Source organism: Prionailurus bengalensis, chromosome D1 (genome assembly GCF_016509475.1).
Source record: "Prionailurus bengalensis isolate Pbe53 chromosome D1, Fcat_Pben_1.1_paternal_pri, whole genome shotgun sequence".
In the NCBI taxonomy this organism is placed as follows: domain Eukaryota; kingdom Metazoa; phylum Chordata; class Mammalia; order Carnivora; family Felidae; genus Prionailurus; species Prionailurus bengalensis.
The window spans coordinates 65,900,705-65,922,301 of record NC_057346.1 but is presented as its reverse complement, the minus strand read 5'-3'; the positions used below and the strand labels follow the sequence as shown (position 1 = coordinate 65,922,301).

At 45.9% G+C, this 21,597-nt stretch overlaps 1 protein-coding gene across 2 annotated transcripts in view; it reads left to right on the top strand.

Annotated features, from left to right (window-relative positions):
• The window catches only part of TRIM66 (tripartite motif containing 66), a 57,449-nt gene that overhangs the window by 9,937 nt on the left and 25,915 nt on the right, over positions 1-21,597 (top strand). Inside the window, exons 1-7 of one of the 2 annotated variants that reach the window (XM_043580577.1) lie at positions 9,709-9,825; positions 15,884-15,987; positions 17,396-17,543; positions 18,412-18,544; positions 18,874-18,990; positions 20,522-20,636; positions 21,189-21,335. In XM_043580577.1, coding sequence (XP_043436512.1) covers positions 15,979-15,987; positions 17,396-17,543; positions 18,412-18,544; positions 18,874-18,990; positions 20,522-20,636; positions 21,189-21,335 — 669 coding nt within the window. In that variant the 5' untranslated portion in view covers positions 9,709-9,825; positions 15,884-15,978. Of the gene's footprint in view, positions 1-9,708; positions 9,826-15,883; positions 15,988-17,395; positions 17,544-18,411; positions 18,545-18,873; positions 18,991-20,521; positions 20,637-21,188; positions 21,336-21,597 lie in introns of those variants that run through there. The other variant, XM_043580576.1, reaches the window with a different exon arrangement.

Sequence of the window (21,597 nt, the reverse complement as noted above, 5' to 3'; positions counted from 1 at the left end):
CCTGCAGGCTGTCGGTGCCTGACTCCTACCCTGCCAGCATTTGCTCTGTAAGGACTGCTTCCAGGGCTTGATCCAGGATCTGAGGCAGGTTGCCAAGGCTTGTGGGACTGTCTCAGATGGTAAGTACAAAAGTACCACAGGTTCTCCTCCTTCACGTCATAGGTCTCTTCCTGTTTCATAGGAACCGAATTTCAAGTGTAGAAAGAATCGGAATTTAAATGCCCAAGGGACACTCATTGCTGAGCGCAACTCTTTAGGGAATCTGTGAGACAAAGCAAATCCTCCTGATGCCTGCTATATCTGTTTTGTAAGCTGGGACTCGCCATGCTTGGGATTTCCTTAAATTGGTGGCAGACCGAGAAACCTGGGAAGGTGTTGATTCAAGGTTTGGCTGGCTCCCCAGACAGAGAGGACGTGTGTCCTGGCTCACTAAACTTCCCAGGCGCGGTGGAGGGAGAACTGCTGGCCCCCTAGGATTGGTCAGGACCTGATTATGAACAGACGCACACTGACTAGCAACCATTCACCAGTTAAATTGCTGCTTAGTGGGAGGAGCTTGTGTCTCACTCCTGAACGTCAGGTTTCCTAGGGAACAGTCTCATTGAGGACTGTGAGGCCTTGGAGACAGGAACCAGATCCCTTCATCTCAGCGTTCTAGCACAGGCATGCAACAGAGGTGCAGTCTCTGTTGGGTGAACTTGGAGGATGAGAAAGTCAAACAAGTAGAGAGTATTTAGGAACATCATCTTTATTTTTGTTATCTGCAGTATTGTTAAAGTGATTTGTGGCACAAGTCTAGGCTCCTTGAGGCATTGTAGCAGTGCAGTTGTCCTTAGGTATGAATTTGGGGCCCTCTAAATCCTTGGGTAAACTGTGTAACCTCTCTGGGCTCTTTTGTGAGTTTGGAGCACAGAAAAGACAGTGTACGTTGATTTTAAAAATTAATGTCTGGGGGTGCCTGGGTGGTTCAGTCCGTTGAGCATCTGACTTCAGCTCAGGTCATGATCTCGCAGTCTGTGAGTTGGAGCCCCACATGGGGCTCTGTGCTGACAGCTCAGAGCCTGGAGCCTGCTTCAGATTCTGTGTCTCCCTCTCTCTCTGCCCCTCCCCCACTCTCTGTCTCTGTCTCTCAAAAATAAGTAAACGTTAAAAAAATAAAACTTAATATCTGATTTTTAAACTTAAATTTCATTCTTCCTTAACTTTTTAATTTTACCTTATAAATCTCATTCTATTTATGTGGCAAATTTTAACAATCATTTTTAAAGGGACTTTATTAATATTTGAACATATTTACAAACTTAGCTAATAATTGCTTTCATAAGTTAAACGTATTTTATTTTTCTTTTTAAAAAAAAATGTTTATTATTTTGAAAGAGAGAGAGAGAGAGAGCAAATGAGGGAGGGGCAGAGGGAGAAGGAGAAAGAGAATCCCAAGCAGGCTCTACGCTGTTAGCAGATCCTAACACAGGGCTTGATCTCACAAACTGTGAGATCATGACCTAAGCTGAAATCAAGGGTTGGACACTTAACCCACTGAGCCATCCAGGCACCTCATATTTTATTCTTTTTTTTTAAGTATTTCAATTGTCTAGCAAATAAACATTCCTAATTAAAGGATACTCGGAAATCTAATAAGTTAAATTTATAAACATGGTGAATCTTAAATATGTCTTAAAAAGTTCCTTTAGAATATATAAAGAACTTCTACAACCCAACAATAAAAAAATCAAACAACCTAATTTAACAATGGGCAAAGAACTTGAATAGACATTTCTCCAAACAGGATATACAAATGGCCAATGAGCACACAAAAAGATGCTCAGTATCACTCATCTTTAGGGAAATACAAATCAAAACCACAATGGGATGCCACCTCATACCCATTAGGATGGCTACTATTGAAAAAAAAAAAGAACAGAAAATAACCAGTGTTGGTGAGGATATGGAGAAAGTGAATCTTTGTATATTATTACTGGGAATATAAAATGGTATAGCTTCTGTGGAAAACAGCACAGCCATTCCTCAAAAAATTAAAAAATAGAATGACCATATGGTCCAGCAATTCTGCTTCTGGGTGTATACCAGAGAGAATTAAAGAATTTAAAGCAGGGACTCAAAGAAGTATTTGTACACCTGTGTTCAAAGCAGCATTATTCACATGGCCAAAAGGCAGAAGTAACCCAGGTGTCCACTGAAAGATGAATGGATAAACAAAATGTGGTGTATAGGTACAATGGAATATTATTTAGTCTTAATAAGGAAGAAAATTCTGACACAGGTTACAGCATGAATGAACCTTGAGAACATCATACTAAATAAAATAAGCCAGTTACAAAAAAAACAAATAGTTGGGACGCCTGGGTAGCTCAGTCGGTTAAGCGTCCGACTTCGGCTCAGGTCACGATCTCATGGTCCGTGAGTTCAAGCCCCATGTTGGGCTCTGTGCTGACAGCTCAGATCCTGGAGCCTGCTTCAGATTCTGTGTCTCCCTCTCTCTCTCTGCTCCTCCCCCATTCATGCTCTGTCTCTCTCTGTCTCAAAAATAAATAAACATTAAAAAAAAAACCAAATAGTCTATGATTCTATTTACATGAGGTACCTAGAGTAGTCAAATTCATAGAGACAGAAAATAGAATGGTGGTTGCCAGCGACTGGGGGGAGTGGGGAATGGAGAGTTGTTGTATAATGGTATTGAGTTTCAGTTTTGCCCATGTTTTAATCAGGTTTGTTGTTTTTGTTGAGTTGTAGGAGTTCTTTATATATTAGGGGTGCTAGACCCTTATCAGATAATATGATTTGTAAATATTTTCTCTCATTCAGTGGATTGGACTTTTGTTCTGTTAATAGTGTCCTTTGATGCATAAAAGATTTGAATTTTGCTAAAGTCCAACTTCTCTATTTTTGCTTTTGTTGCCCGTGCTTTTGGTGTCATATCCATGAAATCATTGCCAAATCCATTGTTGTGAAGCTTTTCCTCTGTATTTTGTTTTAAGAGTTTTATAGTTTAACTCTTATGTTTAAGTCTTTGATCTCATTTGGGATTTTTAACATGAACTAATTATGCATGTCTCAAGGCTTTGTGTGGCTCTCAAGTCGAAAATTAAATCATACTAATGACAATTATTAGAATCATAGTGTTTATTTGCCAAGTTATTTGAAGTGTAATGGAGAATAAAAATATAAGCCTTGGTGTCAATGTATTTGGGCATATGAGTGTGAGTTCTAATCTGCCTGCCACTTAGTAGTTGGACAGCTTGGGCAAGTTGTCTTGCTTATGAAATGAGGATGGTAATAGTAGTAATTAACTTAAAAGATTGTTATGAAAATGAAATGATAACATACACATAGAACATTCTGTGCTACTCATAGTATATAGTAATAAGACAAGAAACATAAAAAAATACTATTATTTAGAACTTTTGAAACTGAAGTGGAAAAAAATCTGTTAGATGTGAACATGCTTGATTTAGAACAAGAGAGACAATTTCTTTTCCTTTTTTTTTTTTTTTTTTTGAGAGACAATTTCTTAAATATGTGGCATCTTATATTCCTTGGTATATCTTATGGTCTGGCTAGGCCTTTGCTACCTTCCATATTTGCATTTATGGATGAAGAGTAGAATCAGCTTCCATGACTACTTGGAGATTTTAGGACTCTATGCTGTGTGGTATTTGTTGGTTTGTATGTTTGTCTCCTTCATGGGTATTTGACTTCTGTGTAGCTGGCTCTATGGCATTTAGGGTACAGAGATGAAAAGGCAGGGCCCTTGTCCTCAAGAAACTCATGTTCTGTTGAAGGGCAAATAACTAGACAGATGATTATAATATGGTGCGGCAGGGGTGTGAAGAGAAGGTTGTTGAAAGTTCAGGCATAGCAGCAATGCCTCTGGGAGGTTCTCCACGGACCAAGTCTGGTAGATATCAGTTGCTTACTGAATGTTTTCTGAAGAACTAAAAGAATGGTACCCAAATGAGCTGCTTCGTGAAAAGGAGAGCTGTGCTCTCTCTCTGGTAGGTCTAGTGAGAGACCCAATACCTGAACTTGATTTCTGGTCCATAATTTCAGAAGCCATGCTCTGGGAGTCTGGTTCTTTGGAAAGAGCTTTAAGCACTTCCACTTTGTCCAGCAGAGTAGGGGCACAGACTTGCTAAAATGCTTATTGTATTGCTGTCAATCTGGAGTTTTCAAAAGTAAAATGTGGAAGCAGGTAGAGAGGAGGTGAGTAGAGGCTGAAGAATAAATAGAGTACATCAGTGCCTCCAGCCATATGCCAACAGTGCATGGGGATATGTCATTTTCCATAAATCTAGTTCTGCTAGTTGCTGGGCAGAGCTGAGCATTGCTGTGTTGCATCGGCTGTGTGCCTGGGCTCGGGTTCTGGCCAGCTGGTTTCCAACTCCAGTCCCTCGGTGGAGCCTTCCTATGCCTGCACTTCTGCACTGGTACTTGGCACTGGGGAGGACATGAGGTGGGCATCTTATTCAACTGGACCGAGTCTTTCAACTCTACAACTCCACAGCCCAACACAGAACCTGACACAGGATGGGGGCTCAGGTGAATATTTATTGATCGAATGATTTAATCACTGGATTCACAGAGATCTCCCATGGCTCTTACCTGGAAGGAAGACTGTTTCACTTGTGACCCTGCCCCTTTCTACTTCTCAAGTTGCAAGGTGCACATATATTTTTCAAGCACCTGCAGAGACTGCACTAGGTACTCGTGCCTGTATTATCTTTTCTAAACTTTGCAATCACCCTATAATTAGGCATTCCCATTTTATAGATGAAAAACCTGGGGATTGTGAATATGTAAGGTCTAAGGTCCAAAACAACTGCTAAATGTCAGCTCAGGTCAAACCTGTCTTCAAAGCTTGTGATCTGCACTGTAGCACTTCGCTCTGGGAAAGATTTCACCCAGAATCACTGAACTGATGGAGACTCTGCGGAAAATCTTTGAGGAAAGAACCAATGGTGCAGCCTGAGTCATCAGGTGCACATCTTTAATGAGGCCACAGCTTAGCTGAGATTCCCTCCTCCCCCCCCCCCCCCCCCCCAGCAACTCCAGCACAGTGGGAAGTGTGTCTACATTAGGTCTCTGCCTCTAAGGAGACCAGCTGGGCAAAGTCTTCAAAAGGTAGTGATGGGGACCAGAGCAAAGGCAGCTCTGTGCTGAGCACACAATGGCTTAGCCATGCAGTGGGATGACTGGAGCTGAAGGCTCTGTGCAGAAAGGCTGGATTTTGGAAGTGGATTTACTCAGCCAATGAGAATATCTATTTGGGACTATTTGCCTTTAAGCCTAAATGAAAATGGTCCCAGGTCAAACTCTATCTGAGAAGTTAGCCATTGAGTCACAAAGTGATACTTTAAAATGTAGCAAGCTCTGAAGAGAGCTGGTGGGCCTGAAACTGATATTTACCATGTGTCTTCAAAATTCTCAGGACTCCTGTAGCTCTATTTGTTGTTTTAGGGAAGAAAGGCAATTAATTGGATATTTCCTTCCCCAGGTAAGTAAAAGGAACATTGTTCTTTCTTTTCAAATCTACTAAAAGACAAATCCTAGCTGAGAGACCTTGTTCTAAGTTTTAGAATCTACTTGTTTAGTATTTTACTTTTCCTGTTATCAATGTGGGTGATTTGTGAGATGTGAGCAGAACCCTGGTATGGAAGTCATGGCCTTTGGAGCTCAGTCTGGACTCCAGCACTAATTGGGCAATCCCAGGTCTTCTCTGGCTTTCAGGGCTGGACTTGAAGAGCTCTAAGAACACCAAATAACCACGATAGCCTCATGCTTCCCCAAACTAGTGATGGGTGACAGCACATCCCTTGTAAACTACAGATGCTGAAAAGGGGAGCAATCTCTGTCCCTTGGTGGGCAGGTCTTGGGACTTTGGGAAGATCCAAAGAGAGGGAACTGATGCAACATGCTACAACCTCAGAGTCAGAGAAGGAAATGATGATCTTAATGAGAGCTCAGCTGGAGGGGCTCTTAATGGCCTGGGGTGAGAGTGGGAGGCAGCAGGGGTGAGATCTCAGCTATAGGAGCCTGGAAGGCAGAGTTGTTTGCCCAGTCCAGGTACTGAACTGTGTCCCCAACCATTGTGGGGTCTGTTGTGGGCAGTGACCCAAGTCTCCTAGGTGGAGGGTAGCCAGCTGAGCTGGGCTGAGCTGAGTGTGCGGCAGGTGCAGAAGCTGGAGCTCCGGAGCCCTATCAGTGGGATGGCTTTTTAGTTCATGAACAGTTTCCTCACCTTAATTGGCTCTCCAGGGCCCTGGGAGTAGCACCAGCACCTCAGAACAGTACCCGTTACTGGGAGAGCAATTCCCTTGGTAACGGGAAGGAGGCAGGCTGTATTCTCGGGGATATGCTGGCTGCTGCCGACACTGCTTGGGAGGATATAGCTAGAGCAGATTTGCTGAGGGAGGGAGTTCAAGGTGGTTGTGATTGATGGATAGGGTCTTGGAGGTGACCCTTGTCTGCTGGAGCTCTCTCATTCAAGGGGGACCAGCCATGGTTGACTGCTGTGGAGGCTAAAGAGCAGGAAAGACCCTTGGAGCTTATCTCTAATCCCTCACTGAATAAATGGGGCATCAGGAGTCCAGAAAGCATTAGAATCCTGCTGAATGCCATAGTTGTTACAGAGCCAGAAAGAAAACTCATCTCCTTTGCCTGCCAATCCAGGGTTTGCCCGGGCTTGAGGGCCAGTAGGAACTGCAGACCTAGAGTAGCCTGCTGCCCTTTGTTCTTCCACTGTCTCTCTGTCCAGGCCCAGTTGGAGATGGAGACAGTGGCTTTGCATGGAGTGTCACTGAAGTCCTTGGATTGACTCTTGAGATTTGAAGGGAAGGATATAGAGGTGCCAGTCTATCAGATGAGATGAGCCCAGATTCCTCCCACTTGTATCTTCTGCATTCTGTTCTGGGTTCTTTCTTGGCACCGAAAGCTTGTTTCAGTCAGGTGGTCCCCTTGGAGCATGGGCTCTGAAAGCTGTGAACCATCCATCTCCTCAGCCTATCACCTAGCTCTCATGCCCAGTTTCTGACTCTAGCTTAGATCCGCCACCTGGCTATGCCCCACACTCTCTGGCTGTCCTTGCCTAACCTCACTTTACCTATTGCCTCTGTGCATTATGTTCCTAAATCCTCTAGCCTCAACCCTGACCACTCTCTTCTATTGTGGGCTTGCATTTTGAGCTATCTAAAAGGCTCTCAGTTGCTTATAGTTCAGAACAGAAACTTAGCATGGCCTTCAAGGCTCTTCCTAATCTGACTCCAAGCTAATTTTAGAGCCTTATCTCTGTCACTCCTCCTGCATGAGCCAGCTTTACGAATCTTTGCCCTAGAGGCCTCACATTTTGACATCTGTAATCCTCTGTGTATGATGGTCCCTCCTCCTGAAGTGCCCTTTTCTTGTTAGTAACATCTTACCCCAAACTGAAGGTTGGCTCAAATGTGACCCAGTCATCATAACTTAGAGGACACAGGGTGGAGGTTAACTTGGGAATAAGCAGGACCCCATTACTGGAATTGAGCCCTTTATAAAGGGTGAGGTTAGAACAATTTAATTTAAGTAGCTGTTGCTTTAGGCCAGGGGCCAACATAGTTTTTCTGTAAAGGGCTAGATGGTAAATATATTTGGTTTTGTTGGTCATATAGGCTCTGTTACCACTACTTAATTCTGCCACTGCAGCACAGACAATATGGGAATGGATGGGCATGACCGTGTTCCAGTAAATTTTTACTTACAAAAACAGGCAACCTGTGGTTTTCTGACCCCTGTTTTAGTCTCTGCCTGGGGAAATTGGATGGATTTGAACCTGTGAGTGACATCAAGTAGGAATATCCGTATAGGAGCCAGGCAGGCCCAGGAAAATATGGAAGGAAATTTCAGGTAGGGAATAGTGTTAGGATGAGGCATGGAGAAAAGAAGAGGAGGCAAAGGAGGGAGTTAATTTTGGCTGCAATATAGGATTGTTTGAAGGAGAGAAGTGAGAACTCTGGAATGGAAATTTGAGGCCACATTATGAAGGGTCTTGACCAATTTAAGCTCTAGGGAGTGGGGAGACACTGGATACTTTGGTCAATGAATACGATCAAATACGTATTTTTAAAAAGTTATTCTGGTTCAGTGAGAAGAATGATTGGAGGAGACAAGACTGGATGCAGAAAGCCCTGCTAGGAGGCTACTGTAGTTGTCCTGGCCATTGGTTCCAGATTACTGGTCCTCAAATGCCTAAGAATTACTTGGGTTACTCACCAAAAATATAGATTCTTGGTCCCACACCCACATACAAGAGATCTAGATTTGGCAGATTCAGGTTTTCTAACAAACCCTCAAGATTTGTGAATCACTGGTCCAGCAAAGCAGAATGAAGCCTGACCCAGAGAGGCTATGGATACCAGAGAAAGTGGGGCCCACATAAGATGGGATTTGGCAAGTACCCTCTTACTCCCTCTTATCTCTGTCTATGACAGCCCATCCATTTGACCCCTTTTTCTTCACACACCACCACTCCTTCCAACATCTTATTTTTGTCATGCCTTATTGGTTCTCTTTGAAACACTTCTGTCCCTTTCTTTCCATTTCTACCCTTGTTCAGGGTCTCATCAATGCTAAACTGGACAAGGCTTCTCCCTGTGCCCCATCTCCAGTTCATCAGGATAATCATAAAGCCCAGCTTTGTCACTCTCCAGAGCCTTTGCTTTTAGGATAAAGGTGAAGCTCCTTAGTTTAGCATTCAGGGTCCTTCAGGAGCTTACTCTCCTACCAGTCTTTCCAAGCTTATTCCCTGCCACTTCCCATCTGTGCTTTTACAATTTTCCTGTGCTCTGTGTTTTTGCAATTATTTTGTGCTTGTAGTCTTGCCTCATCCTAATGTCTTTCCTCTAACTCGACCCTGCTTTTCCTTCCCTTTTTTCTCCCTGCTTGTGTTTGACTGTATCTCCCTGGGGGGGTTAGAGTTGGCTGCCAAGGGACACCTCCCAGGACCTTTATGCATCACAAATGTGTGTCTTCCCCATCTGAAGTCCTAATCCTCCACTTGTGACGGACAATTGGTCACTATGGCAACTGACTGTGACGTCACAGGATAAGGACTTCAGGTGAAGTGGCAGGAGCAGGTGAGTGTGTAGGAGATAGATTTTAATGTCTGTCGAAGGCCTCCCCCCCACACCCTCCTTCAGTGCCGGGGGCATGGAGGGATATCTCGGGCTCCTGCTGATTTTTAAAAGGATGCGGTGAGAGTGTGTGCCTGGCATCTGCGTGCTGCAGCAGTGTGGGGCTGACAGAGTGTGTCAACTTGAGCTCTGGTTGTGCAGGCACCGCTGCTGCGTGAGCCTGTTATTCCATTCTGGATTGCTATTTTGATACCCAGATTGCATCATTCTTCCTACGTATAAACAGGGGGTCCCCAGGGCCCTGCAGCTACTCACTTCTCCACCAACACTGTTGTTGTGATGAGCTCTATTTAAATGAGCTGCCGGATCGGGGCAGATTCCAGCCATACATGAGCACTGTCATTTTGGGGAACATGGAGGGCTGAAGGATTTTTGGATCGAATCCTAAAAGGCTGAGAGTGATGGCCTCCCGAGCTGTGCAGAGGGCGACAGAGCTAGTTCCTGAAAGTTGAAAATCTCGTTTTCTTCCTTCTGAGCTTCTATTCCAAGGCACCCAGAGGATTAGGAAGGAGATGCAGCTAGGAAGAGAGTCGCCTCTTTGAGGTCTCCCTCTTGCTGTTCAGTTTGGGAAATTGCTGCAGAGCCTTCGAGATAAACAGGAACAGGAGGAGTCAACCAACCTTTTCTTGCAGGAGCATCTCAGGTGAGCTGGAGAAATGCAGTCCTGGCTAAGGATGTGTCAGAGAAAGGAGAGGACCCAGGGTGTTCCCCTCCCCCTACCCAGTGCCCAGTTCCCCAAGGGTTATTAGGCCCTGCAGCCCAGCTGGCTGCAGGACGCAGGGTGGGTGTTCCTGGGCACTTGGTAAACACTGTCCTCTGGGACCTGTGGTGGTCTCACCTGTCGCTCTTCTGACTTCTCTCCCAGGTGTTGCTCTAATCACAGGGCAACAGAGCCTCAGGTAAGCCTGCTGGCAGCCAGGGGCAGGAGCAGCAGTTACCTTAAGATCAAAATTTGCCTTTCTAGCAGGGACTGGGCATCTTGGGAATGGGTGCAATGTATTTCTAGAGGGGGTTGCTGCTTTGAGTTATGGGCTGGAGGAAGGCTGCTGGGGCTTGTGTTGTGGGGGGCTTAGCTGATGCCTTGTACCCTGGGGCTCCCCTCGGGTGGGAGGGCAGGAGTGAGGATGGCCAACATGCCAGAGGGTACTACCACAGAGTAGTTTTTCTCTCCTTGCCTAGTGATTGGCAGAGGCTTGTGGAGTAGAATGTCTTACTTGTGGATACAGAGGTAGGTAATCAAGGACTGCCCAGTGGTTCAAGGCAGCACCTACATTTTACAAGGGCTCTGTGGTTTTCAGGTAAGTCCCTCCCTCTCTCTGGCCTCCATGTCACCATCTGTATGGTGAGGGAATTGGCTACTTGAACAGCGCAGAGCTAGGTCTGTCCAGCTTTGGTTCTACAGGTGAGAACTGGCAGAGGAGCATCAGGCTGCCTCAGAGGATCCCACGCTCTGTTGGGAGTCCGAGCTTGGGCTCCAGCTGTAAAGTTCCTTGGAGCCCTGGACAAGAGCTGTAGAATGAAGGGCTTCTTAACCCTCGGTGAGTTTCTTGGCACCAGGCTCAGGCTTATGTGACGGGGGTTTTTGTGCCCCTACCTGGTGGGCTGAGCTGACCCAATGCTAGCTTTCTTGAGACCTCCCTGGGATATCTCTCCCACCATAACCCCCTGGTGCCCAGGTTGCCTTGGCCCTGCTGTTCACATCTGAAGGGTGGACTATCCAGTCTTGACGCCTGTCCCTTGCTGCTTCACTCAGTCCGGAGCACAGAGCACCCTAAGCCCCAGCAGCCATGCTTGTAGTGCCAAAGCTCAGGCAGCACCCTAAGTCTGCTCCTGGGTCCTTCAGTGAAGCTGGGAGTTAGGGGGGGCAGGAGGTGTCCTCCAGCTCACTGCTGGTCCCCAGGGTACCCACGTATCAGGACACCTACTGTCTGGTGGGAATGTGCCCTTTTCTCTTCCTTGCCAGAGGGGAAATACATCACCTCCACGTTCAAAATGTTTCCTAACTTTGTGGAGCCTCTTTAAAACTGGCCGATCCTGCCTTCCTCAGCCGCATGGTGTGGGGAAAGAGCTATCAGACTTAGGCACAGGGGTAGGAGAGACTCTCTCTAAGGTGCTGGTTCTCAAACATGGTTGTATGTTGTAATCACCTGGGGAATTTTAACAAATATTTATGCCTGGATTCCACCTCCTAAAACTCTGATTTAATTGATATGGAATGGACATCAGGATGTTTAAAGTACCCCACAGGATTCAAATATGTAACAAAGTTCGAGAACCACTGGTTCTATAATATGAAACTGTCCCCAGATTTATTACCACGCAGAAAAACGCTTCTTCGCCTGCCTTTTCTCAAGGATTCTATTTTATAAAACTTTAAACACAGATGGGGCTGGCTTCCCAGCTCCTTCCTTCTGGATTCCCATAATCCAAAGCTGGGTCCAGGTCATAATTAGAGTCTGATCATTATTATGGCATGTTTTACTTATAATAAAATTATCTAATTAAAATAAAATTACCTTGTTTACATTTGAATTAGAGAGATATAGCATAATGGAAAGGGGTGGATTTTAATTTTTTTAATGTTTGTTTATTTTTGAGAAAGGGAGACAGAGTGCAATCAGGGAGGGGCAGAGAGAGAGGGAGACACAAAATCTGAAGCAGGCTCCAGGGCTCTGAGCTGTCAGCACAGAGCCAGATGCGGGGCTCAAACTCATGGACCGCGAGATCATGACCTGAGCCAAAGTTGGATGCTTTACTGACTGAGTCATCCAGGTGCTCTGGAAAGGGGTGGATTTTAGAGGCAGGGAGACTTGATTTCCAATCATGGCTCTGCTCCTGTTTCATATGATCTTTGCCAGATGACAACTTCTTAGAGCCTCAGTCTCCCCAGCTATGAAATGGGGATAATGTCTGCCTCTCAGAGGTGGTTTGATGATTAACTGAGATAACATGCATAAAGTGTCTCGTGCAGGGAGTGGTGGTAAAAGAATGATCCACCCCAGGGACGGGAGTGCTCATTCTTATGATAGGTGGACTGAACGCCTTCAGCTTTCAGAACTTCTCTCCCAGGCTCGTAGGTCCCCAGAAGAACCTCTGGGGCCTGTGACTTCTTCTTTCGGGAGGCAGGAACCCCACTTCCTCTAGGGATGGTGGTGTGTGGCCTTTGGGCCCTGGCTCTGCATTGCTCAGAATTGATGTTTCTGTGTATGAAATAAAAGCTTAAGGCTTGAATAATCCTGATAGAAAAAAAAGAAACATATCTAAATATTTTGTGCAATATGTGATTTAAATATGTATTGATGACTAAATATTAAACATTAAATGTTAAATATTATAAGCAGATGTTTGGTTATTTTGTATATACATCTGTAGCCCTAGGGATTCATGTATTATAGTTGTCTAAAATAAAACTTTATTTTGGGATTCGCACTGAAGAATGGGGAACCCCCTTGAAACAAAAGCTCAAGGTTAACACAGCTTGATGGGGGCTAGGGGCCTTCTGAAGGAAGATAAGAATTTCTGGACAAAGATGTCATGACCCAAAGAGAGCACATGTCCTCTGTGTCCACTCTGGGCCCCATAGCCTCCCTGGGGCCTGCTTGTACCAATGCTGTGGTGGTATTCCATCTCTGCTGTCTGCCACGACAGCCCCTTGTCAGATGGGATGACTTTTAGATGTAGGCCTCCCCTAAGCCATAAGCCTGTCCCCTGACTTGTGACAAAGACGATCAGCAGGTCACTGTTTGGCTGTCTGTCCCATCCAGTCTTGCCCAGGGGAATATTTCTGGAGCTTGGGTACATTAGGCAGAGGAAGCGGGTTGGATAATCCACACTTCCCTGCTGTTCCTGTTCCCCTCATATTAAGGATGTAGACAATAAGGTTCAGGGGAAAGAGTTCACTTACCTAAGGTTACACAGATAGTGCCAGCCCTAGACCTGGAACCCACATCTCCCAATTCACAGCCTTTCACAGCTCTAGATCAGACCTGATTCCTTTATCATCCTGGCTGGCTTTTTTCTCATCACCCTGAAAACCTCCAGATGGCTTCTTACTACTTTCAGTGGCTGTGAGTGCAAGGAATACGCATGGGATACCCAAACCCCAAAGAAATATAATTGTCCAATCTGCTAAAAATTATGCAATATCTTTTAGTGCCAATTGTGGATTATTTTTGTATGCAGACATATGAACAGATAGTTAAAATGCAATGTGATATTTGTCATACTAGAAGGATGTTCAGGGTGCTGTGGGAACCCAGAAGAGGGAATAATTAACTCATCCTGAGGGAAATCAACCCTGCTTCTTAAAGGCAGAACATTTGAACAGGTTTGAAAGGATGAATAGGAGTTTATTTGAAAAGGAGGGGAGCAAGAAAGAGTATTTCAGGGAGAGGGAACAGCACTCTCATAAACAGAGTTATGCAGAGGTTTGACAATCTGAAGACACCAGAGATATTTGCCCCAGCAAGGACACAGGGTGTGAGGCAGGTGAAGCTGAAGATAAGATTAGAGTGAAGTAAGGCCATCTTGAGCACCAAGATGAGGATTTTGGCATTTATGGCCAGGGGCAGTAGAGGATGTGCTGTGAAGCCTTGTCTGATCTATTCAGTTGTTTCTCCCTTTTTTCCTTGATGCTAATGAGACTAATGTTTGGGCATCTGTTACCAGGGGGTTAGAAGCCTTGTGGAAATTATTTTCAACATTTAGAGCAGTGTTTCTGACCTGGGGGTAGATAAGGGGAGTCTCTTCAGGGTGAGCCAAATGGAAGAGAGGGACAGTCACCCAATTCCCCTGGATGATGACACCTATGAAGAGCATTCTTCTTTGCCTCTGGCCACTGTTCCTGACAGGCAGGAGAATGTCTTAGGGATTGCAGATCCATGGCTCTGTGAGGGGTGTGTGTGGGGGAGGGTGTCTCTTCAGTGGGGGGAAGGGGAGGACAAGTATTGAATTATTACTTTGCATGATTTGGTGGATTTTGGTTTTTCCAGGATAGATCAGTTAGCTTTTGCTCCATTATAAGACACTCAAGACTTAGTAGTTTAAAAATACTGATTCTATAGGTCAGCAGTTTGGGCTGGGACTCTCTGGCTGGTTCTTTGGGGCTTGGCTGGGCTTGGCTAGGCTCAACTGTGCTCACTCCTTTGTCTGTATTCAGCCAGTGAGTCATTTGGGGCTAACTGGTTTATGACGGCTTCAAGTGAGCACTAGAGAGAACCGAGGCCTCTGTCTGCATAGTCTTTCATCCAGCAATCTAACCTGGGGTCGTTCAGGTGGAAGTCTTAGAGTTCTGAGAGCAGAGCTAAATCATACAAAGCCACTCGAGGCCTAGGCTTAGAACTGGTTCAGCATCACTTTTGTGGCTTTCTTTTGGCCAGAGTACATGATGAAGGTGGCCTAGCTTCAAAGGGTGGACAATAGACTCCATGCTACAGCATGGATGCAGGGGGGTTGTGGGGGTGGGTGGAGAATTTATGGTTATTTTTTCACTCTACCTCTCAGACTATCTGACTTCCATCACTTGGGAGAGTTGATAATTGAGGTCATTGCCTTGCCATAAATGGGATATGAGAAATGTTTTGATTTCAAAGTCAACGTTCGTGGAGGATCAGGTGCTTTCTCAAGTATTATTTCATTTAAACCTTGCAACTCTTATTTTCCCTTCCTATTTCACACGTGAAGAAACAGGACACCTGAGGAGCTAAGTGAGATTAAGTGACTTGCCCAACCAAGGTCACTGGGTGGTAAACCTTGTGTTTCGACGTAAGTTTGTCTAACTGCAGGTCTAGAGCAACTGCCATTGTATCATTTCGATGATATGAGGCAGAAAATACTATGGTGGTACCACTGCATTCTCTGTCATAGCCACCCCTTTCCAGGTGGCCCTCATGCCTGGGCACAGGCACCTGGCCCTCCCCAGGAGCTGCATTTCCTTGCACCCAGTGAGCTTCCTGCTCTTGAGGTGGGCCCGAAAAGCACTCTAGTCTCCAGGGTGGCAGTCTATGTTCCTTATGTAGTTCGGGAACCCCGTATACTGAGGAAAGTGTTGGAGATGTTTACATTTCCCTGGGGAGAGGGGATAGGGCAAAATGTCCGTGTACCCAGGTGAAACATACGTCTGTGTAGGGCGTGCAATATGGATTAGGTGGGGAAGGCCCCACAAAATCTCTGTGAGCCCCATGGGCAGACTGATTGGTATTGGCAGTAAGAAGAGAAAAATATCTGCTAGATGAGCAGACAGGGAGGCCTTGCTTTCTGTGGGAAGAGCTTTCTAGAAGCTCTGGCTTTGAGATCTTTATAGTAGTTCTGCTGTGTGGTAACCTTAGTGGCTGGATCTGTGTCCTGGGATAAACTGACCCCCTGGAGCTTAGCCAATAATGGGAGGTTGGGTCTCAGAGCTGGGCAATGAGGAGTGGGAGCAGCAGGAAGGCACCCAGTTAATCAGAAGCAGAACAGGTAACATGGCTTGTGAGGAAGTCGGGAAGGTGGATGTGAGGAGGTCTGTAGGGCCGGCCCCTAAAGGAGTGGTCATGTCCAGAGCACCTAGATGGTAAGTGCAGACTAGGACATCAAACACAGGTCATTTTGGCGCGAGGGGTTTTGACACATGCCTTGGTGTTGTGTAGTAGAAAACCTTGTGTCTAGGCCTTATGTATAATCTGCCATGTTGCCCTGACTCTGCTTTTTTGCCCCCTTCCCAGAGTTCATCTCCTGTCCTGGGTGTAAGCAAGTGGACCTCACCAGGGATGTAACTGAGCATTTTTTTCTGCAGTGCTTTTCTACTGGGAAATCCAAGATGGCCAGGGTAAGTCAGGACAAGAAAACAACTGATCCTTTTCAGAAATCTGTGGGGCCCCTGTCCGTAAATTCATCTATTCACCCATCACTTCATCTGACTTGTTACCCCTCCATCAATTTGCCTAATCTTCCTTCCTTCCTTCCTTCCTTCCTTCCTTCCATCCATCCCTCCGTCTAAAGAGAATTAAAATATTTGAGTTGGGGGAAGTAAAATGGGGCTATTTTTCTCTCTCTTACAGCTCTGACTGAAAAATATTAGTACTGATCTTTTATTTCCTTTTTTCTTCCCCTCAGTTGAAACTTATATACCAGCTAAATGGGTTAATCAATCTTGCCTATATTTAGCAACTAATACCTCTTTTTCTGAGTTTCTGCAATTTTACATCACTTACTGCCTGGCACCTACTGTTCCTTTCTCCTCTGGGGTATTCCTGGCACTACATTTTCTTCATTTGCCAGTGTACTTACTTGATCCTGTATTGAATTCTTAGTGAATGTCTGACATGTGCCAGGCCCTGTGCTGGGTGCTAGGGAGACAAACATCCATGTTCTCTACTCTCAAGGAATTCATAGTTTAATGAGTAACACTTGTATTTCTCTTCTTTTTTCCCCTCCTTCCCCCTGTGGGTTTGTCAGAGGCCAGTATGAGTACAAAGCTGTCAGAATACACATTATTTTGATGGCCTATATTATCCAGGCACAGACAGGCTACTTTTTTACAAATCTTTTTTACACATGTTTTTACATTACCCTGCCAGATATTTGCTGACCAAATCAATGAACCTTTGGACTAGGAGAGGACTAGGTTCTCTTGGGTCCAGCAAGCCCCAGTTGTGGAAACACAGCTTTGAGAGTTGGTCTGTACTTGTTCTTTCTTGGCTGTATATGATCGATTGTCTTTCTGTGTACTCCCACATCTGTGGCTTCTCTCTTTTTGCAGGCACGGTGAACTTCCCCGCTTTTGCCTGTATTCTCCCATTTTACTCCCCTGCATGCTTGGGAAACTTCTACCTGTCATTCCATATCCAATCAGAAGTCACTTCCTCATGAAATATTTCCTGGCAACTCCTAGACTGAGCTCCTGGAAACCTCCCTGTGCTTCCTTAACACTGGCTGTGTGCTTTTTTCACAGCATCATCCATTAACCGTCTGCCATGCCCTGCAGGCTATGTCGCCTGGGAAGTAGATCTTTGCCTTCTCCTCATCTTCAGCTTGAGCCTTGGGGGAATAGTCCCTGTGGCCACTATTCTTTTAGTCACAAAGGATGATTTCCTTCACAAGCCACCACTGTCACTCCTAGGTGGCTTTCCAAAACTGACTGCCCTATCGAGAATAGCCCTACAGGCCCCCAGTCCCTCATGGAGGCAGGCCCAATTGAGGATGCTGTCAGTAACTCCAGACCTCTCTGCTTCCAGAACTGCTCCGAGTGCAAGGAGAAGAGGGCAGCACACATCCTCTGCACCTACTGCAACCGCTGGCTGTGCAGCTCCTGCACGGAGGAGCACCGGCACGGCCCAGCCCCCGGGGGCCCTCTCTTTCCCCGGGCCCAGAAGGGCCCGCCAGGTATCTCTCCCTGCTTCCCCCACCGGCTCACGTGCCCTTAAGCAGTTCTGGCCCCTAAAACCTCTGGAGAGTGGCTCTCTGACCTTGTCTCCCTACTGGGGTGAAGGTAAAGGTGGTCTTAGAGCCTTTCCCAAAAGAAAAATGTCTCCTCCAGAGTCACAGCCACAGTACAAGTTCATGGCTAGGCTCTCCTTTGTTGGGGGTGGGAGGGGTGAGTGTGGGTGAGACGTGCAGGGAAGAGTAGTCCTGAATTATTGTGAGTGCTAGCCGAGTTCCCTACTTTCATCTCTAAGTAGAACAATCATGCCTCACTTCTATTTAGTTACTTGCATAATTAAACAGCCTGGGTCAGGGCTTGTCCATTGGCCCATTCATTGCCACTTGTTTTCAATGACAGTCTCCTTGACAGTCTTTGCCCAAGGTCCTTTAACTGTAGGAAGGTTTTTACCTTAGTTACACCCATATGAACCAGAGTTAATGGTCTGTGTCCTGGCCTATAGCCCCCGCAGCAACACCCTGGTTAATGAAGAGCTTTAGGTTGAATTTTAGAGGATCCATTACTCTGCAGAAGATTCATGTGCTGCAGTAGCAGGCCCCTTCCTCAGCCTCTGGCAGGTGGTGAGATACCTGGGGCTGGGTGGTGTGTGATTTCTGGACAGCTGGGCAAATCCAGCCGGGCTAAGCTCACATTCTTCCTTGTGCTCCTGGAACCTCACTGGCCCAGAGAGAGGCCTCTCCTGTCTGCACCACCTTTCCTCCAGGTTCTGTGTCTCCCCTGTGTCCATTGAGGGCTGAGGGCTGCTCAGTGGAGCCTATCTGAGAGTCTTCCTGAGCAAGAGAAACCCACTCTCTCTGTCTTCTCTGGCAGGAGTGACTGGTGGTTCTGGGGACTTCGCCTTGTACTGTCCTCTACACACACAAGAAGTGCTCAAGCTATTCTGTGAGACTTGTGATGTTCTAACATGCCATAGCTGCCTCATGGTGGAACACAAAGAACATAGGTAGGGATGGCTGGCTGCTCAAAGGGGACCTGGGAGGGTTCTGGACTCTGCTTTGCTAGTGCTGGCCTCCTAGTGCATCAAAATCCTCTCTCTGCCTGCGCCAATCTGGAGCCCTGAGGCTGGAGTTTTTCTCTGCTCTTGCCGTGGGGGCTTCTCTGGAGAAGACCTGAAGGGTTAAGACTCTGCACTATATCTGACTTTCCCTAGATTTAATAATCCCAGCTTCCATGGGCCTGGCTGAGACAATACATGGTGGGGGTTCTTGCTTGACTGGCATGCTCAGAAGAATACTCCGATCTCCTCAGCTTTTTCTCTGCCTCCTTCTTTAGGTGTAGACATCTTGAAGAAGTTTTGCAAAACCAGAGGATGCTTCTGGAAAGTGTGACTACACAGGTGGCTCATAAGAAATCTAATCTACAGACCTCTGCAAAGCAAATTGAGGACAGGTAACACAGACTAGCCCCTTGCCAATTGTGGAAATGCTCTGTTTCTTGACATCCTGGATGTTGATATCAGGCTATCAGATGTAGTACTTATGAAGAATACATGAGGTTAAGCAGATGTGGGCATGTGTCCCAGAAGGCATATGTCCTGGAACTTAGAGGTCTCAGGGCCAGTGAAAGGGCTTTGGGCCATCACTTGGTAAATGGGACCAAGCTAGGTCAGGGTGATCGGTGTGAGTTTGAGCCTAGGCACATGCCTCCTGAATGTGGCCCATGACAGACATAGCCAGGGTAGGTACTTGAGAATGATGGCACGAAGCAGATTCTGGGTTTATCATGAGGGTGCAGTAACTCAGTGGAAATCTACCCTTTATCATCCCTTTCCCAGTGTCTTCCATATACATCTACAAATGATATAGAACCATTAATATTTAATGTAGGAAGAGGAATTAGTAGACACTAAGAGCTCATCATGTGGCAGGCACTGGGTTGGACATCATACATGCATTATTTTGTTCAATTATTACAATTCTTAGAGTTGGATTAGCTCCATTGTACTAATGAGAAGACTGAGGTTCAGAGAGGTTAGGTGACTTGTCTGAGATCACACAGCTAGTCAGTGACTGAGCTGGATTTGGAAGCTAGGTATGTGTGACTCCAAAGCCTGTGTTCTTTTTTAAAAAAACAACTTTATTGGGGCGCCTGGGTGGCGCAGTCGGTTAAGCGTCCGACTTCAGCCAGGTCACGATCTCGTGGTCCGTGAGTTCGAGCCCCGCGTCAGGCTCTGGGCTGATGGCTCAGAGACTGGAGCCTGTTTCCGATTCTGTGTCTCCCTCTCTCTCTGCCCCTCCCCCATTCATGCTTTGTCTCTCTCTGTCCCAAAAATAAATAAACGTTGAAAAAAAATTAAAAAAAAAAACAACTTTATTGAGCTATAGTTTATATACCATAAAATTGTTCTTTTAAAATGTACAATTCAGTGGTTTTCAGTATATTCCAAGTTGTGTAAATCATTGTTACCATCTACTTTTAGAACATTTTATCACTCCCCAGAGAAACCCAGTACACATTATTAGTAGTTACTGTCCATTCCCCCCAACATCCCTAGCCCTTGGCAACCATTAGTCTTCTTTCTGTCCTTGCCCATGCTCTTTTTACTGCGTGGCATTGTTTAGTGGAGCATCCACCTTTTTAAGACAACAGATTACACGATGTCATACTCATACTCACTCTTTCTGTCCTGTCTCCATTGCTGTGTAACTAGTGAGCTGCTGGGTTGACCTGAGTGTGGACCTGATATTTACCTAGAGAAAACCTGGTTGAACTTTGGGCCATTGGCCCACTTAGATCAAGTGGGCTGCGTGTGCAAAGGGTAGGGTGGTGGAGGAGGGTTCTTATTTCTTTATATTTGGTGCCTGCTGGGCCCTGATCTACATAGGCAGTCTCTAAGTTGTTGGCTGTTTTGTTTGTTATCTCTAGGTCATCATGGGCCTGGAGGAGGGGCTCATCATGCTATGTCCCATTCTATTTATAGGATTTTTGAAGTGAAGCATCAACACAGGAAGGTGGAAAACCAGATCAAAATGGCCAAGATGGTTCTGATGAATGAGCTGAACAAACAGGCCAATGGGCTCATAGAGGAGTTGGAGGTATATGTGGACAGATGGATCAGATGGCTGGCTTGGCGATCTCCCTGGGTCAGAAACCAGGCACATATCAAGCTAGTCCCAGGGCTCAGAGCCCCCTTGGCTGGAATTCAGATATGCAGTTTCCATAGCTTTCTGCTGTTCTCTATATCTTAAAATGTCCAGTCTAATTTGGCGAGGATGGCTCATTAGGGGCTGGAAAATCAGTTCAAACTCCCATCAATGCTATAAGGCTTTAAGTCATCTGCCTTCCTGGTCTATACACGCTTATCGCCTTGGAAGAGAGGATCATGAAACAAGTTATGCCCAAGAGATGTAGGCATTTGTTCATGTCCTCGTTCATTTATCACCCATTTCATATTTGCACTATAAAATCCACCCACCTTCTCCCCTCCCTTCCTGTGTCCCTCTGTCCCACTGTTGTCCTCTCAGGGGCACAATCTTGTCTGACCCTGTCAGGGTCACACCGATCCACAGGCCACCAGACTCCCCAAACAGGGGGACTGAAGTCCAAGAACAGGATCAGGGACTCTGTCTTTGTCCATACATACGCAGGGCATTACTAATGAGAGAAAGCGGAAGCTGGAGCAACAGCTACAGAGCATCATGGTTCTCAACCGCCAGTTTGAACATGTGCAGAACTTCATCAATTGGGCTGTCTGCAGCAAAACCAGTGTCCCTTTCCTGTTCAGCAAAGAGCTGGTAAGAGCTCCAACTCATCAATCACTGCCTTTGGGCTAGTAAGTGAATAAGCATCTTTTTACCAAACCCCACAGTGCCAAGGTGCTAAAATGGTCTTGCTTTCCTCCAGACAACTCAGGTGGGAAATTCTGGAGTCCTGTGTTAGGTCATGGATTGAGACATGAGCCCGGACACCAGCAGTGTTCTGGGCATCCCGTAGACAATTGTTTGGGTTTAAATGGGGGCTAAGACGAAAGGAGGCATCGAGGATGATATTGAGGTA